General features: G+C 37.3%; 2 protein-coding genes across 2 annotated transcripts; both read left to right on the forward strand.

Annotated features, from left to right (window-relative positions):
* The first annotated feature begins 260 nt into the window (after positions 1 to 260).
* LOC135157587 (muscarinic acetylcholine receptor M3-like) lies at positions 261 to 5951 on the forward strand. The gene has a single exon (XM_064113800.1). The coding sequence runs from the start codon at positions 1048 to 1050 to the stop codon at positions 2350 to 2352; it is 1305 nt and encodes a 434-aa protein (XP_063969870.1). The 5' UTR covers positions 261 to 1047; the 3' UTR covers positions 2353 to 5951.
* An 8306-nt stretch (positions 5952 to 14257) lies between these two features.
* On the forward strand, positions 14258 to 18534 carry LOC129282648 (muscarinic acetylcholine receptor M3-like). The gene is made up of 2 exons (XM_054918526.2): positions 14258 to 14515; positions 15850 to 18534. The coding sequence occupies exon 2, from the start codon at positions 16353 to 16355 to the stop codon at positions 17664 to 17666; it is 1314 nt and encodes a 437-aa protein (XP_054774501.2). The 5' UTR covers positions 14258 to 14515; positions 15850 to 16352; the 3' UTR covers positions 17667 to 18534.
* Positions 18535 to 19672: the final 1138 nt, after the last annotated feature.

Genomic DNA, 19672 nt, shown 5'->3' on the forward strand with positions numbered 1-19672 from the left:
AATAGTAGGGGGACACAATATCAAATGTCCCCCTACTATTTTTGGTCTGTTATGATGGAGAAAACTACATCATTCACAATCGAAAAAATACCTGTATTTTGGACTAAATGACCTTATATTTTGAATGAAAACCTTGGCTTTTTTGTTTTGTTTTTATTTTTGCTTGTCAATTTTATTTGGGTTAAAATGACCTTACATTTTGGGTGCTAACCTTTTTTTTTTTTTTTGGCTTGTCAAATTTTCCAGCCCCTGGTTCCCCTTTCCTTTGGCATAGATTTCCCGGCGCCCATGTTCCTTCAATGTATGTACATGCATATTTGATATTCCTACCCCCCCTCCCCCCATCCCTGTGTGAATGACTTTGTGATGTGAATTTATTTTCTTTTTTGTTATTACCAATCTCCGGGCGCCAAGCTAGAAAACGACAAGACCATTTTAATAAATTTGTAGAATGATTCAGCCTCTATTTGATCTAACTGACCTCCAGTTAATGAGGCCGGCGATTACCTATCATTATCATTAAGCATTTTCTGCCATATCAAACGTACCGGAATAAGGAATTTACAAAAAAAAAATGCTAATGGTTTTGTTTAATATTTTACAGATGCAACGAACCAGGTTCTATGGAAATCTTGGATATCTATCATGAGTCTGTTTTGATTGACAGTTCCGATACTTGAGGAAATTTCAGTTTGTCAAACGGAAACAAATTGGTGGGTTCAGAACAAATACGTATAAGTAACCAGTCTTTATATGAAACTCTCTCGTCGATGTTTGACTATTAAGTGATACCTGAGCCATTACCACAAATTGGAGACCAAATTTCAAACCGGACTCGTCATAAGACAGAATACGTCGCGAGTGTATACTGACTTTGATATCGACTGAAACCCTGCAGATCGACAGAACGTTGAAAGCGTACATGTCCTGCCCTGACTAGTGTTCCATACCGGACAAAAACAAATAAGCTTTTAAGAACTAAAATGATTAAGTAAGTCCAGTATCAATTATTCAATCTTAAATCCCTGATTTGATGGCTTAATCGAAATGGAAAACACGAGTGATACTCATCGAAACACCTCCAGCTGCTGCGAAGATCAAGATTTGTACGATATAAGTGAACATCCCATGCATTCGATTGCATGGCTCGCCACTGTCCCTTTGACTCTTTCGATAATAATCGCGGTCACTGTAGTGGGGAACGCGATGGTGATTACAGCTTACTTTTGGGACAAACGCATCAGGAATAATGTAGCGAACCTCTTCATCTTAAACCTTGCAATAACAGACTTTGTCGTCGGTGCTTTCATCATTTCGATTAACACTGCCTGGATCATGAAGGACGTCTGGGCCTATGGAGAAGTGTTCTGCAAAATCTGGCTAGACGTCGATTTCGTAGTTACCATGATGTCTACGCTCACCATGGTACTCATCAGCTGGGACCGTTACTGTCTCCTGACGATGGGGATGCGGTATAAAACATTCCAAACGAAAAAGCGTATTTGCGTGATCCTTGCCATTTCTTGGACAATTCATATTCTGATATACACATTCCTTGCTTTTGCATGGAGTCCCATTACCGGTGAATATAACGTAGATTATTCACAAAACTGTGAAATGGAGTTTACATACAACCTGGTCGCAACGATCGTCATCAACATTTTTGGATTCTTCATTCCATTTGCTATCTTAATTATCCTTAACATTGCTGTGTACAGTAACATAAAACGAAGGTCCAGGGGTACCGTCGGCCAAAGCACTTCAAGTTCAATAAATACGTCGGCTAGGTCACCAAAGAAAAGCTTTGGGCCTAGATCTCCAAGGAGGATAAACTACCGTCATCCCGACGGTCCATCTGGCCCAGTAGCAGTCTCGCCTAGCCGCGGTGGTGATGCTACTGCAGCAAATGTAACTACCGAGCTTACTGACAACCGCGCAGGTGGAGAAAACCCCCTCACAAGAGAACTGTCAAATGAAAGAACCTCTACTTCAAAGAAAGCAGGTCGAACATTCGCTAGGCATCGAAAAGCAGCCTTCGTGTTAGCAATCCTTATCGGCTGTTTCATTCTCTGTTGGTTACCCTACCAAGTAACAAGCGTCATGTATGCAGTTTGTGATACCGATTGCGTCTCCACTCGTTTGTGGGAGGTCGCGAATTTACTTCTTTGGTGTAACTCAACCATTAATCCCTTTATCTATGCTGCTACTAATGTCCACTTTCGTCGGAACTTTAGGAAGTTTTTGTTGCTTGATCGTTGGGCTTGTGACTTTAAAAATTGTAAAATGAAATGTCAAAATGCAAATCAGATTCAGGTTGCCACTGGAAGCCTTAATGACAGCACGGTTACCTAATATCTGCAAACGAGCGTCTTCGATCTAGAGAGTTTCCTTGGAAACATGTCGGAAGGCCCAGACAAGAAACTTTTGTCAATACAATCAGACTTCTGCACATCTTGCGCTTATGACCCTGTCATGCCTGTGGTGGATATAAAAAAATGAATTGGCACCAATGGCTCTTATAACGTCTATTAAGGCACAGGTAAACAATGATTTGACTTTAAAAAAAAAGCAGCTGAAAGATCCCATTTATCACCTGTGTCCGTGATATGTTATAACAATAAAGCCCAGAAAATAAATCGTACCCGAAATTTGGCTTGTCCGCTGTATCCGTTATGAATAAGTTTTGTGTCCGTCGGCTAGTGGACAAGGCCTTTAAAGGCCTGGTCCAACTGCACTTACGCATGCAAACCGGATGTAAAGCGTGAAAAAAACTTGCCATCCGTTGGAAAACGCTATGCATCCGTTGTGTACTCATCGCAAACGTGTTACATACGCTCTACCCATCGAGCATCCATCCACTGTGATTTCATCCGCGTACAGAGTTTTGAGCTGCACAAAACTTTTAGAACGGATGAACGTTCCGCCGTGTACGATGTAAATCCACAAAACTACGAGAAACCAACGTCCCATCTCCGTTATCCGTTAAACGTCCGCTGTTTCTCTCTGCATCTTCTGGGAATCCTCGAAACTCATATTCACTGCAGCGGAACAACGGAAAGAGGGATGAGAGATAAGGTACATGGAACGTCTATATATCGTTAGTAGCGCGGAAATAGAGAGGATGTATGCATCTCGTCTATAAAGTCTTTAAAACCCCCGGTAACGCCTTTGGAGCAGCCATCCACTTCCATCCCATTTCATCTGCTAGGCATCTGATGAACATCCGTTTAACATCCCGCTAAATACTACCGACGTCCGTTATTTAACGTTATGTTTTCGGCAAATTTTCGCTAATTTTGTCCATTTCTGGAGCGGATGAAAACGGTTGAAGCCCCCCCCCCCCGAAATTTTGCTTGTCTACTGTGACCCTTAGAGATACGTTCTGCATCCAGTGGGACGAGGCCTTTAGTAAATTATTTTTTTCAGTTTATCTTGAAAGTGTCTGCACGTATACATGTTTTTTTTTTCTTCTTTGTGTATGTTTTCTCATCAATAAGAACAATAATAAATCCAGCATGAATTAATGTTCAGTATTATTTTTTTTCCAATTATGACGTTTGCAATGTTAACATGCGCCTTTAATCAATAATAATAATGTCATATTTTATCCATGGTAGCCACTTCAGTTCCAAAAACTGTTCTCCCAGCGGGCCCTGCTTAACATAATTACCCGGCAAAGATCGAAATTGCGCTACTCAAAAGTAGAAAATGATCGCTCTCTGAAATTGATCAGTCATCAAGGTCCTCGAATATGGAATTCTTTGAATGCCAATGTCACATCATGTTGCTACTTACACTGTATTAAAGGAAGTGTAAGTCAAGCTTGCTATCCACTTATAGTCATTAATTTGTTTTCCTACAATGTATGCTCATTCATATTATACCCCCCCCCCCCTCCATGTGTGATTGACTTTGTGGTGTGATTTTTTTTCTTCATTTTTTTTCCTTCTGTTTGTTGAGATTCTTTTGTCTTTTGTGAACACAGTTCACCTATTTTTCTTACTGGGGTAGCGTTTTAACCCACAGGCGTTGCCCTTTAGTTCCCCCTTTTCCACATCGACTTTGTACATGAATGATTTATGGAATGCATTTGTCATCTACTGTATTTAAATATGTTTATTTCTAATGATTTGAATTGCATTTATATGATCTTTTGTGTTGTAGATTTGTAAAGTTTGAATGTGTTGGAAATAAAGACATTGAATTGCATTGAAATTATTACCCCGGCTTTAGCACGGCCTAATCAATGTTATGTTACAGCCCCACAAATTGACTGTAGATCAATAAAGAATGCCACGTTATTACCCATGGCAGATAATCGCTCGGCTTTGGAATCGGTTTGTTTTACATAATTACGAAAAATTATTTGTGACTCGTTTAAGAAATGTTCCAAGTGAATATAACCATATAAATTTTTTTTTCTTCGATACAATTTGGTCACATTCTATGAAAATTATATGTAATGGCACATGTTTATAATCTTATTTCAATACCTCGCTTCCTCCCGCCTGCCTGCAGTTTCCAAAGTTTACAATTAAAGGGGAAGTTCACCCTGACAAAAATTTTATTATAAAAATAGCAGAAAAAATTATTTAAAAAATAATTCCTAAGGTTTAAGAAAACTCGATCAAAGAATTAAAAAGTGATTAGAATTTCAATTATTTGATTTGTGACGTCATATGCGAGCCGCATTCCTACAAAGCGAATGGTAAATCATGAAATGTCCTTTTCTCAGAAAGTGGTAAATTATTTTTTACTGTACCTATTGTAAATCAATAGACAAATCGTTTCACACCCGATCATGAAAAGAAAACAAAAATAAGTCATCAGAAACCTTTAAAAAGTAAAATACATGCATTTTATATTACATGACATAGGGGGTAGCTGCTCATTTATGACGTCACAAATCCAAAACTTAGAATTCTAATAACTTTTTTAATCCTTAACGGATTTTCCTCAAAATCTTCACCAATATTTGTTTTAATCATTTTTCTCTGCAATTTTTAGAATAAACTTTTCTTTAGGGTGGACCGCCCCTTTAACTGGTAGCTACATGTATATACGCGACATATTTTTTTAAAAGAATATCGACCACTGTTTAGGACATATAATGTAAAAAACGGTAACCATGGTAACAATGCATTGACGTGACCCTTCTATTAGTCTAGATCTGGACGTTGGTACTTATTAGTTCGGAAAACCTAAATTCACTCATTGCATATGGTATACACACCAATACACCAGTCCTTCCTCTTTTCCCCTTCCCTTACACCTCGGTCACATTTCCCCTACGGCGGCACTACGGCGAGTCGAAATGAGCCGTTTAATTCATTTAAAACCACCTAATATGTCGCTGGTACAAAAATGTTTTCGACTCGCCGTACGGCCGCCGTAGGGGAAATGTGACTGAGGTATTACTGAGTGGAGGGTCTTCGTTGCGAACAACTACTACCGTCGAGGGATCCGCTACACAAAGGTTTGCGATGAATCGGAAATATGAAAGATCCGCAATGATTGGTTCCCGGTCAGTATTTTAATCAGAGTAAGCATGCAACGATTATCTTGATTGGTCATCGGTATTTAGTGATTGATTGCAAACCTATGTGTTACGGAGCCAAGATATAAACTACCCTTCTATACAGGGGCCGCGGAACGGTTTTCAAAGTGAGGGGGGGCTGAGCCAAAAGTGGGGGGGCTGACCATGCTAAAAATCACAATCATATGGTAATTTTTACGTTTTTGGAAAAAAGTGGGGGGCTGAAGCCCCCCTCCAGCCCCCCCCCCCCGGTTCCGCGGCCCCTGCTATAAGCATAAGCGGAATACAGTAAGATAAGCACTTCGCGTTAGATTTTGATGTGTGATTTCTACCGGGTGATATAAAAAAAAAAGGTACACTTTACAATAATATTGGTCAATTTAATCAGATATTTGTCACGAATAATTATAATAAATATTATCTGTCCGGAATGAGTAATGTGTCCTACATGTCTTATGTAATGTGTAACAGTTACGCTATGGTATTGATGAAATATTCAAAGACTTGATATTATCAACACTCTAAAATAAAATTTACCCAATATTGGGTAAAATGGGAACATGCATGTTTGTTGGGTAAAAAAAAACACCAAATATTTCATAATTTTTTTTGCAATGTTGCGTTGATATTTACCCTTCAAATATGCATTTTACCCAATGTCATTAATATTTGGGGGAAAATCACCCAGTTGGCCTAAACATGCATGTTCCCTTTTTACCCAATATTGGGTAAATTTTTTGTTTCTGTTTAGATTGAATCGGCTTGTACAAACTGCCATGAATAAATTTTGTCGACAGTCATTGAAACCATAATTGGAATAGAGCTGAAATATTTTCAATGACATTTATGTGAGAGGTGATAGTGATAGTGTCAATTTTATATTCCCCTAATTTCAAAGTTGAAAATCATCTTGCAATTACTTTCTGCAAATCTTTTAGGATAACGGCTTCATGGGAAATAGATTCATTGCAGTGCACTGACTGGGGGATCTTCAGATTTAGTAGCTAAATTAATAAGTAAATGGATGACATGAAAAACAGCAGCTTATATCACACATATTGGAGAGGGTTTTCTGAAATTAGATGATGTCTCTCCTTTCCCGAAATTAATAATAGATTAACATTACTTTCAACTGAATAAGTAGAAACTATATCAATCTGGATTTAACCCTAGAACCGAGATCAAAGATTAATGCAAAATAAGATTTTTGTATTTTTTCTTGATTTCACTTATTTCGAATTTAGTACTATATATTTTCGTAATTATACAAGATATGTAAATGGGCTAAAATTCAAAGCTACAACTGTCTAATCTTTGTTAACAAGGAATTAAAGAATTTAAATAGATTTAATCGGAACTTCACTATTTATCCAGGATATTGGAACGTTAGATAATCATTAAACCCTTACCATGCTTACCAGCATGAGTGGGTAGATGATTCGATATGCAAACATCTTATTGCGAGTTTGACACTTAAAATCATCTCTCACTGACAAAAGGTGGCGACATTATATTTAAAGAATTATGTGGGTTGAGTTAAAGATGATTCGAAAACACAGTTTGAGGACAACGCGCTCCGCAAATCAAAGAGGGCACTTAAAAAACCGCAAACAATCATGTATGACCCTGCAGAAATGGAGGTACAGTATGTATACCAATATTCACACTTTTTGCGAGTCTTAAATCTGCAGTGTAGGGAAAGGCAGGGTAAGTTGAGCATAGGAGCAAGTTGAGCCACCAGCCCCAGGCCAATAATAAATGAGTCAGACATTGTGGTGGTGTCATGTATTGATGACCCATTGCATAACCCCTAACCACACTACATTGTTTTCAACTTTGAAACAAAAAGTACTTATTTAGAGGGAAAATACAAATTTCAGCCAAAAAAGCAAAAAAGGATGTGAAATAGATAAGTGCTTTTACAAACACACGTCTTCAAATAAAGACATAAGAACAGCATTGTTAGTCCAGGTATGGATCTTCATTCTTGTCATGGTCTTTTACATGATGGATGCATAAGAAATGTGTTGATGCAAAATTATCGCATAAAGTTCGGACTGGGGTAAGTTGAACCATGGTAATTCTTATGGTAATATATATAATAAAAAACATATCTTTAAAAGCCATCGGTTTGCAGGCAGAAATGAGCAAATATACTGACTGTTGTTTTCCTTTTAGAGGACGGTAGTTTTTATAGAGAATTAGCAAGTGAAAACACTTTAAATAAAAAAATGACATGCTGGTTCTTCCCACATACATTTTGTACATAGATTTTGTTGCTCAACATACCTCACAGATGGGGCAAGTTGAGCCATTTGACATCTCTTTTTTCAAAGGTGACAATGACTTTCAGTGTTTGGGTAGAAAGTTATACATAGGTGAAAAATATTTCAGAAGAAATGTATTTTAAGGCAAGGTACTTATTTCTTCAAGATTATTAATCATATCAATTCTAACATGCAAAAGGCAAAATGTGTCACAACTTACCCCGCCTTCCCCTACTGATCTTATATTGGTGAGTTTTTGCTTCCATGACGTCGTCAGGATATAGAAAATGTATTATTGAATACCTGCCTTGCATGTTCATGACAAAGCAGTCTTTATAAAAAAAAAAGTGAATCAAAACAGCAGTTTCTTCTGTGACTAGATCTGGACAAACATATCATATTCATGTGCAAATTTTCGTCAGCTCCGAAACGTAGGACAACTGCTGTAATTGGGTCACCAGTTTACAGCAAAGACCGCCCAGCTCAGTGTCCATTGTTAATTAACGGTAGTTTGAATACATTTCTGTGTTCTTGAATGCGTCACCGCTGCAGGTGCCAAAACTTCTTTTATATTATACAGTGCGTCCCAGAAAAAACGAAACCGAGATTTAGCGATGATTTATCATAACTTAATCACAAATATAATAGACAAATGACCTACCAATGTAAAGCTTAGAATCTCCTCTTTCATCTGATATTACTTAGATTATTCCTCATCCACGCATGAGTGAGCAAAAAAATTTTGAAGAAAGGATACCAAAAACTCATTTGGCGGGGGTATCTGAATTTTAAAAATAAATTCACATGCCTAAAAAGTTCAATATCTGCTCTTTAATTTGATACCTTAATCACAAAAAATGGTCATGAAGTAAAAAAGTTACTTTCGCTCGAAACAATGCTTGTATTTCCATAATTTCATTAAATAAACGTGTTTTCACCGGTTTCCCACAGAAGCTATCGCATGGTTAACAAAAGACTTCATGCATGGCTGATCGTCAACAAAAAGGAGTGTCGAGTGAGTTTGAACGCTAGCCTGTAAAACCTCTTCATTTTATGAAATTATTGAAATTCAAGCCTTATTTCAAATAACCAGAACTCTCTTATTTCTCGACCATTTTCTGTAATTGAGGTATCAAATTAAAGAGCAGATATTGAACTTTTTCGAAATGTGGTTTTCTTTTTGAAACCCAGATACAGCCCGCCAAATGACTCTTCAAATTGTTTTGCTCATTCATGCGTGAATGAGAAATAATCTCAGTAATTTCAGATAAAAGAGGAGATTCTGAGCTTTACAATGGTAGGTTATTTGTCTATTGTATGTATTATTAAGTTATGATAAATCATCGATAAATCTCGGTTTCGTTTTTTGTGGGACGCACTGTATAGTCGACTATTAGTATGTTTTCGCACAACGACGCGAGCGGACCTTTGCGACGCAAGTTGATTTTGGAAGAGACTTTTGACCCCGTCGTAAAAAGCTGTTGAATAACCATTTTGCAAGCCCTGCAACGCAAGCTGTGTGGCATGTAAAAATTCGTCTTTCTTTCACATACGACCGCTCAAGCCAGCAGCCCGGAACTGCACCCCGGGCTAGATATGTCCTCAGAATCGATCATGATGCATTATGGCATAGATAGGAAAGTGGTTCTTCAAACAAATTGAGTACATTTCAAGGGAGAAACAAATGATTAAGGCTTAGATCTATAGCATTACAGTCTATCCATAGAGATAGCTCTATGGTCTATCGTATCGATATTGCATCTATTGGTGGGTAGCTGGCAATTAAATTCGTGGGTCACAGTCTCCTGTCTAGCTAAACCGTATCAAATGCGCTGATCTACACATCTAAAATCCGTCTGACTCCGATCGTCGGTGTACGGACTTTTCGCAGTTACTACGGATACACTCTCTACACGCACCAATTTCTTTTGAAAATGCAAGTTAAATCACAATGGAGAGTTGTGCGGCTTTTTTGTCGAAAGTTTTTGGATCGGAACAGCATCGGAATCTCTTGACTCTGGACAACGACATATTTGCAATTGTTCGTCCGGTGCAAATTTTCGGATGATCTGCTGTCCCCTGTCCACCAACTTTCGACAAATGCCTCTAAGCTCTCCATTGTGATTTTAATTACATTTTCAAAGGAATTGGTGCATAGTAGAGAGTGTATCCGTAGTAAATGCGAAAACTCTGTAATATCATATCTGTGTCACATAGCAGTTGAAGGCAGCCATGAATGGCGCCGCCTCAACAATTGAATGAAACAAACTCGTGCCCAAAACCCAGATCGACAAAGTCTATTTTTGCTTTTCTATTGGCATGTAATCCATCGGTTCGGAATCGGTTTTGTTCGCGTGGGTGGTGAGCTTTTAGCAGCTGGAGGACTCCGTTGTGGAACGTTATGCTGCATTGCGGCCCAGTCTCCGGACTTTGAAGCAGAGGGTCGACATGGCGTAACTTGTTTCGCAGGTGCGACTGACGCCAGGGTAATAAATAGTGCGCCACGAAATAGGAAAGTAGATAATCTGCGGGTAAAAAAAATTATATATCATTATTGATAAGGAGGAGTTTACCAGCGAATGTTTAGTTTCAGAGGTGAAAAATCCATCCCGCGGGGAATTTCTTCGACACGGAGGCCAATGTCAACACAGAGTAAACCCGGAGAATCATCATTATTGAGTTATTTGACTGGTCGAGGATGAACTTGTCAGAGTATCGTATCATGTTTGTATTGAAAATAAAACTGCACGATAAGGGGCATTGAACAGGCGGAGTGGACATAGATCGCAAGTACAAATTTGATATTTCAACGACAATGACGGCAAAATGAATAATCTAACACCGATTTCCATCTTGTTGGTCGTATATGTACCCCTCCTCCTCCCATAGTTATGGCACTGCTGGTTTCTATTTTGAAGCAGAGATCAATACATTCAAATGAAACAAGTCAATCTAGTTCAAATGAAAGAATATTTTCTCACACACGTTTAACAAAACGGAATATTGAACAATGCTAAACTGATGAAACTAACTCGTTGGAAAAAAATCCTCATGAAAAAAGAGAAGGACCAAAACGTTATTATTATTATAATTATTAGTATGAAAATAAAAATCCATATTTTATTGTTCGAAATAGACATGAAATGAAATACTCCGAAAATTCGCTTTGCCCCATTGATCGTGGGCCCGACAGCCGCTGTGCAGTGCCAGATCGACGAGGCTCTATCCCTTTAATCGTTGAACGCCAAACAGGGTAGCAGCAACTGCCATCTTTTAACGTCTTTTGGTCTGACGCGGCCGGGGTTCGAACTCCTGACCTTCCGGTTGTGAGACGGACGCTCTACCAACTGAGCCAACACACTGGTAATCATCATCATCATTATTACTATTATCATTATTATCATCATCATCATCATCTTCATCATTATTGTTATTATTCAGACAGAAACCTGCGTAAATTGCTTTACCTGATAATCAAATAATGTAGTTTTTTTATTTGCCTAAGACTAAGGCTCATTATACCTGTGTGAATTAGACCTTAGAAAGCATAATCTATGAGAAATACGTAAAATTATTATTCGTACAGTTTCATTATATTGCAACTTTCAGAAGAAATGTTTAATTAAAACAAGCACTGTATTCAGATTATAGGTACGATGGCAACCATTTAATTATAAACCAATGCACATGATGTAAACAAATTTGTAAATTAGATGGTCATCCAGGAAACTATACCATGTATACCATGATTCCAAAATTGTATCGTTCCTTACAATGGGTACCTTCGCTCAAATTCTAATTAAAACGCTGGGTCATTACATAGGCCTAGTTTTAGTTTGTAATAGATTTGGGATCTTTCTTCAGAATGACAATAATACTTGACCGATTTCATATCTCAGGGGACTCTTTGCAAAGCTCTTCCGATACACGATTGACGAATAAGAGCTTTGCCCACTTTCATATCAAGGAGAAACTACTCTGCTTGCTCAATTTGTGTGGTCACTTTTGCCTTGAAGGCTGATCTTAGATGTATTGAATTGATGTCATTCTTGATATCCATGGATTATAAAAAGCAATAATGCTATCATCTCCCTCACACGTCATATCTTTAGAATCAAGATGACTCCGGCGATCCACATCAAGTAAAGTTCGACAGAAGAGCTACACTATATACGCTGAAAATGATCAAACATTTACATTAAACTGTTTAATCGGTTTATCGAAAAATAACGAAAACAATATCATATTCTGTTGGGTTGTGAATATTGGAAACGTGTCATGTATGCATTTTGACAGTTGTAATGCCGTGTGAAGGATGACAAGATGAAAAGCATCCAATACAACGCCTGGGAGATATGTTTTCCATTTAGACGAAATTCAAGGATTGCCAAAGAGAGTAGATCGACACTTTAGCATTTCTCAAAACTTTGTACCTCAGAATTATTTACTTTAAAATTTAGAGAAAAAAACTATGAATAGGAAAAAGAAAATACTAGAAACTATATACATAACTACAGATACCGCAGTGATGGGAAAGTTCCGTACTTTTCGTTCTCGAGGGGCATTTCGTCTTAATAATTTAAGATGGATTCTTATGTATCACTTATTCATTGATAATGCCAAGATACGTGATAAAAATGACATATTTCCACCCCCCGGGGGAATAAGGGGGAGTAAGCCAATCAGAGAGTAAGTCAATAATTTTGCGGGTTTTTTTACAGTTATTACAATTTATGGTACAATCATACCAATCCTTCAATAAATAAGTTGTTTGAATTTGTACCGGTGTATTGTACTCTTTCAACAAACACCCAAACTAATAATCAACGAAACAATCGGCATTTAATAACGAGATTTTTCATTAAGTGTAGTCATATGATTAATAGGCAATGAAATGAACATTTAGCCGAAGCAAGGACTCGATAATTTCCTGTTTTCTTTTTTTCAACTGAAGGCTTTATTGGATGCTCGGGTGAAGCAAAAATATATTCGGCAATATACAAACGACTCATAAATCCTGGTTGTTTTGATGCGTCGCATAAAAACGGATTATTCTTGAATTGAAAAAAGGAGAGAGAGAGAAATTCCAAGACGAATAAAAAGTGTGTGACAGATCTTTATTAAATACTAGATTAAAGTCATATAAATAAGAAATGATAAAAACACACAAGTAACGAATATTGTAATTAAACCCACGTTTGCATTAGCAACCCCTCCCTCATAAGCACACATACACACACACACACACTGAGTCGTTTGCGTTGAAAGCGTAAACATCTGGGGGTGTTTCATGAAAGTTTTCAGCACTGACTAAATTGTCGGTGCTGACAATTTCAGTGAAATCCTTGGTTTTGATTGGCTGTGAGCATTTGCCTCTGACTGTTACTATGGTAACTGTCGGAGAAAGCCAACTTGTCAGTGCTGACAACTTTCATGAAACGCTCCCCAGATGTCACCAGTTATTCGTTCTCTCCGAATTTCTACATGTTAAATGAGCTGACACACACATACCCATTTATATCCATAATTTTCCGGACGCAAACAAAATGAATTGAATTGAACATTGCTTAATTCTGGCATTTGGCATTATAATTTAGTTACCTACCCATGACCCTTTATACTGTCTCTTATCCAATTAAAAATTATTCTTACTTGCGATTCGAATAGAGAATAGTCATTTGATAAATACAACAACGTGCATGCATCCCTCCATAGAGAACAAAGTTTTCTGAGTCGGTTATGGTTGGAAATCAGTGAATACAATAAATTTCATTCCAAGTCGAATTTCCGTCACTATCAATGCAAAATGAGATGAGAGATTATTCTTAAAATGAAGCCTTACATGGAGATGTTCGAAATCTAAGAAAAAAAACCCCGATGAACTTCAAAACTTTAATAATAAATCAAATATGAATAATGATAGAGGAATAAGGAACCTTGCATCTCAACAATTTCTTAGGTTTTGGTCCTGTTTGCGTTTTAAGATAATATGCCTTGTGGCAATATAGGGTTAATCGGATTAAAGTGGATATAGGCATATTGCTCCATTCTTTCTTTGTACGCACCATAATAAAATGAAACCGATGCTATGAAATAAGCTTTTAAGGGGCTCAAGCTCTTATTCAACTTAACATTTGATCTCAACGTAGATACCTTGCCCTTAACTATAGTTTTTCTCAACTAACCAAAAACCCACCTTGATGTGGTATACATACATGAATAAACACCTTTAGAATGAAGAATATGACCTTTGAAAAGATCAAAAGGAGTTGACTGAAGTTAAAATTCAGAAAATCCAAGAGTTGAATATAGCACGAGATGGCTTTGGAATCGATTGGTCAGCCAAAGGTTCCTTTCATCCATACAAGCCCCTCCCATATTGCTATCAATAATTTTCGCGCGCAAAGCGCTATCTTCATGAGCAATATTAACCTGGTGCGTTTGACATGACGCTGATAAAACTCATGGGCATTTGTCAGGTTGACACCAAAGTTCGGATGCAACCTGGGAATGGGTGCTTCAACAGACTAGGAGGAGGTGAAAATTTCACTTTTTACTGATAAACTTTTTTATCTTCCAACCTGTCTAAGGAAAATAGAATTCCCTGTTACAGTGGCTAGTTTTTGTTTTAATCATTCGTTGAATACCACGAACTGTTGAAGCTGTATAAATACAACCCTGGTGTCTCCCGAAGCTGCACGTGCTGGCAGAGGTAAGTTAGGGTGTTTAAAACGTTATAATGTGTAAGGTAATATTTCAAATCTTTCACCCTGTCTTGGATCCTCTTCTCCCTAAAAACATAGAAACAGTTATAAGCTAGCATGATAATAATATTAATACTAACAATGAAAATGATGATAATAATAATGTTAATAATGACTTTAATATTCATGATAATAAACAAAAAAATAATAATGATAATAATAACAATGATAATAGTTCTTATTTACCAAGGGTAGCCCCTTTAGGTGTATATAAATCTTTTACTAGAGGGTGATACAAAACACAATGTTAGTGCAATTTGATTGTAATTATTAATGTACACTTAGGTCGATCTTTAGATTGTTTTAATTATTGACATTATTATTATTTTTTATTTGGTTTTATTTTGTTTATGGAATACACAAGACAACTGTTTTATGAGCTAGCGCTATATCTTTCGAAAGTGCGTGCGGTCTTTAAATCCAAACAATAATACATTCTTCATACTAACTCGAAAAAGCGTAAAAATAATGTTGCTTGGATAAAGGTCATTGCTTTATTCTCGACGAAATTAAACAACCGCGGCTTCCCCAGTTATGTATATATATATATTTTCTGAATCACTGTTAGTATCGGAACCCTTGTGCTTTGAAATATCTACAAGAATTGTCACTAGTGTGGAAAATTCTAAGCGGTTCAACTTCTTCCCCGTCGGAACTACGTTATGTATTACGCAATAGAAGATTTATTGAATAATTATATTATTGATTGCTTGTGAAACTGCATTTGGCGTTGTTTGCTGGGAAGACATTGCTGCCGTTTGGGGGACGGTCGGGTCTTTTCTTGCTCATGATTAATATCGATTTTCTTATTGATAGCCTAAGTGAATCTTGAAGATTTGTTTGAAATTTGCATTTCTTCAAGCTATATTAAAACAATGAGGTGGCATATGCTCCAAGCTGGTTCATAATACAGTATGTGCTGAATAGTGCTTCAACGTACTCTCATATTGTACATTAGAAACGGAATATACCATGGAACCTTCGACATGAAGCCCTCGCCTTGTTCAGGATGCAGTAAAGAGAGTGTGTCAAACGGTGCTATTATACAGGAAAAAAAATTTACCATGCGCAATTTCATACAAAGAAATAGTAATAATAATAACAATGACAAACTGTGAATAATAAAACAGTAGGGGGCGAGCCCCGCTTGCGTGAACCCTATTCTGAAAATTGTTGTCAAAATTAAATGTTTCCGTTGTTTGTTTGTTTTACACATAATCATGACAATTTTACCATTCTTTCTTTACCCCCCCCCCCACCCCCGACCTTAACGTTGATCTAGAGACGTCAAGAAGACTTCGTACCAGCCTGACATCCAATGGCAACACTTTTAATTACGAACTTGGATTTGGAGACCAATGCATCGAAACTACTTCACTCTTCCCATAATTGTGTAGTGCTTGAATCATAAATTAAAATAAGGAATAACTTGAATTTCGACAATTCAAGGGTATTGCAAAATATATATATATATAGCTGCTATACTCAAGTTGAAACACTTAAATGCTTTCCGGAAACTCCCCAGTGCATGTGTTTGCATGGTTAGCTAAGTATGATGGTAATTGGTACAGAAATAACCGCAAGATTTGCCTTCTATTAAGATAATGAATCGATGTAATTACAATTAATAACAAATTAAATGCCTTTGAATCGTAGACTTTGTTTTGTTGCATAATGACTGGTTTCTGAGCGTGGACACGCTAAATATATGCTTAGCAAGGTTGAATCAACCATTTAGATGCCAATTTGAACGATTGTCCAGAGAAGTACGCACCTAAACCAACCATGGTTTTTAGTAGTTCAAGTGGCTCGGCAGTAGCGGGAAACGGGAGTGCCATCTCCGAGTCTGTGGACAGTTACTCCTCCGATTACAACGACAGCCTTTCTTCGGACCACACTTTCGATTACTCATCAAGCTATTTCTCTTCGTACACCTACGAGTATCCATTCTCTTCAACGTGGCTTGCCATTGTTCCAATGGTTGTTTCCATCTTCAGTGTCGTGACGTTCATTGGAAACCTTTTTGTCATCCTTGCTTACATCCGGGACAAACGCATACGGGCGAGCGTGGCAAACATCTTCATCCTTAACCTCGCAATGACTGATATCATAGTAGGAGCTCTGGTCTGGACGATCAACCTATCATGGCTCATAAAGGACCAATGGATACTTGGCGAGATCTTCTGCAAGCTTTGGTTGGTGTTAGACTACTCGGTTGTCCTCATATCCGTCTGGACAATGGTCCTGATAAGCTGGGACCGCTACTGTCTTCTGACGATGGGTATGAGGTACCAGACTTTCCAGACCAAGAAAAGAATTGGTGTCATACTTGGCTGCGTTTGGGCAGCTACATTCATCTGGTACTTCATCCTTGCGTTTGCATGGGATTCTATAGCAGGAGAAAACAAGATAGATTATACTGACAACTGTGAGATGGGGTTTGCGGTTAGTTTCTCGGGGACAATGCTCCAGAACGTGATCTCATTCTTCATACCGTTTTCAGTTCTGATATTTTTCAATCTTGCGGTGTATGCTAACATCAAACGTAGATCGAGGGGTGTCGTAGGGCAGAGTCCTCCCTCAAACAAATCCAACCAAGCAACACAATCTACCGGGGTCAGTCAAGAAGGAATGGGCTCATCGGAAGGTCAAGGAAACAGTCCTCTCAGGGATATGAACGTTGCCGAGTGTTCAGAACCAGGCCCATCAACTTCTAGTTTTCGTACAACTGTCCAACATATCCGGCTCCCAGAAGACAAACCAGTCAGTGGTCGAATCGCAGTTGTGCCGAATACAGAAGAAAGAAGTTTTGCAAAGCATCGCAGAGCTGCGATCGTCCTGAGCATCCTCGTGGGTTGTTTTTTGATCTGTTGGTTACCTAGCCAAGTGTCCACTTTCATGTACGCAATCTGTGGAACCGACTGCGTCACCGACTTAACATGGGAAGTCACAAGTTCATTTGTTTGGAGTAACTCGACTATAAATCCCTTTATATATGCAGCTACAAATAAGCTCTTTCGTCGTAATTTCGTGCACAGTTTATGCCTTGATCGATGGAGCTGTGACTTGAAACGGTGCAAAGTCAAGCGCAAACGTTAATACATTAGTCCAGCAGTATGACTGTGGAGCAAGAGGTGAAAACACTTTAAGCAAAATACTGAACAATTTCCTGATTAACCAATTTTAATTCTTGGTTAAAGTAACTTATAAGAATTTAAAATTTCTAATTAGATAAATACACGCCAACTCCAATATTAGTTATATAATTATTAGATTTTGTTATGTTAGATGATACCCGAAATCTAATTCCCTTTATTGACAGAACATGCTCAATTTCATGTTGTTTTGGGGGATGGGTTACCTGTTATGGTTGCATTGCAAAGAGGAAGAAATAATAATGATTAAAAGAAATGTAGATAATGGGGAAAACATATATTATTGTAGCTTCATTAACGCCATCCTTATGTACATGTATGTGTAATATATTGTATATTTCTCAATTTATTATTCTTTATATGAAGTTGATGTGTGCAATTGTAGTAATAGAATGTATTCTTGTTGGTCGTAAACTTTGTTTAATTTGTACATCTATTACCTGACCCCCTTCTCTCTCTCTCTCTCTCTCTTTCTTTTACTCTCTTTCTCTTTATATTTCTTGCATTTAGCTATAGCTATGCTATAGGGAGACTGATGGTAGATTACTGGTAGTGATAGATTGATTTGATTGTAATTAAATGTTGCCATTAAAAACTTGCATTTCATAATGATTAGATTGTAAATATTTTTATTTTGTAAGGAGAATAATGCAAAATATTCAGCTTTTACCTCCAACGAAAGTTGCATCAAGGATTTTAGAACTTTTGAATATTTTCTTTAATATACAATACTTCTGAACGTGTTGTTTGATTTTAATTGGTTTATTTCAATTGTGAATCGTTTTGCATATTGATGTTTAAAGATTAAATGCAAAAAAAAATTAAGAAATGTGTTATTCTTATTCTATTTCAGTCAAATCGGTCACTATGAAAATAACAGTCTAATCGGGATAAAATGTGAGAGATTAAAGGAATGCTGTAGTTCTGTATCGATTAATCAATATGAAAATGATATTTTTCTTAATATTGTTTCGTGCAATAAAAAACCCGATTCATGTATCACACGAGAGGAAAAACACCCCATATGTCAAGAAAAATTGGTTCATAATCATATGGGTCATTATAGCTTCCTGAATATATGTGGATGTTGACCGTTTTTTTTTTCATCATTTATTTCATAGTCCAATAAAATATTACTGTTAGCATGGTAAGCAATTTGAAGTCTATTCATAGTACCTTTGAGTATTACAATTTGTACAGTTGAATATAGAGCAACTATATTGAATAACAAACGAATATGCAAATGTAATATGGAATTTAATCACAAATATCGAAATTATCAAACCAAACGTAAAATCTTGATTATTATCTGAAAGAAGGGAAGTAAAGCAAATCCATGGATGAGCAGAGTAAGCGCAACTATCATTCATCAAAAATAGAAAAAATAATTTAATGAATACAAAAACTGATATTCTGTCAATTTAGGTTTTTTTTTTGTTATGCAACGGGTCAAATATTGTGAGCAATACATCGTGTAGTGTGTCTAGACTCCTCCTTGTTAGGGGTTTAATATAGTGATTAAAATTATGTTAAATGCATTACGCAATATCAGTTCATTGCACTAGGCCATTGTAATACCAATCGCCTTCTCATTAGATAGAAACGCTTGCCATAGAAGACAGCTCAACCATGAAAATTGTGTTTAAGGCCAGCAATTTACCTGGATTGTGTTGATGACATGCTTTTAAGCTGAATTCGAGAAAAATTTCACCCCAAAAAGGTGCTCTTGCACTAGACAAACATATTAAAACAACCGATTTGCTGTTGTTGGTGTTGTTGTTTCAAAGTACAGTGAATAAGAGGGCTGAACGGAAGATGACCAACAGGGGGGGGCACTCAGTATATAATGCATAGTGGGTATGTGCCGCGGAGGGGACCCCCATTTTTACACTCAAATTTCCGTTCCGAGGCATAGCATTTTTGTCTTATTGAGAAAAAGAACAAAGAAAG

The sequence above is a fragment of the Lytechinus pictus genome, chromosome 19, assembly GCF_037042905.1.
Source record: "Lytechinus pictus isolate F3 Inbred chromosome 19, Lp3.0, whole genome shotgun sequence".
NCBI classification, from domain to species: Eukaryota; Metazoa; Echinodermata; class Echinoidea; order Temnopleuroida; family Toxopneustidae; genus Lytechinus; species Lytechinus pictus.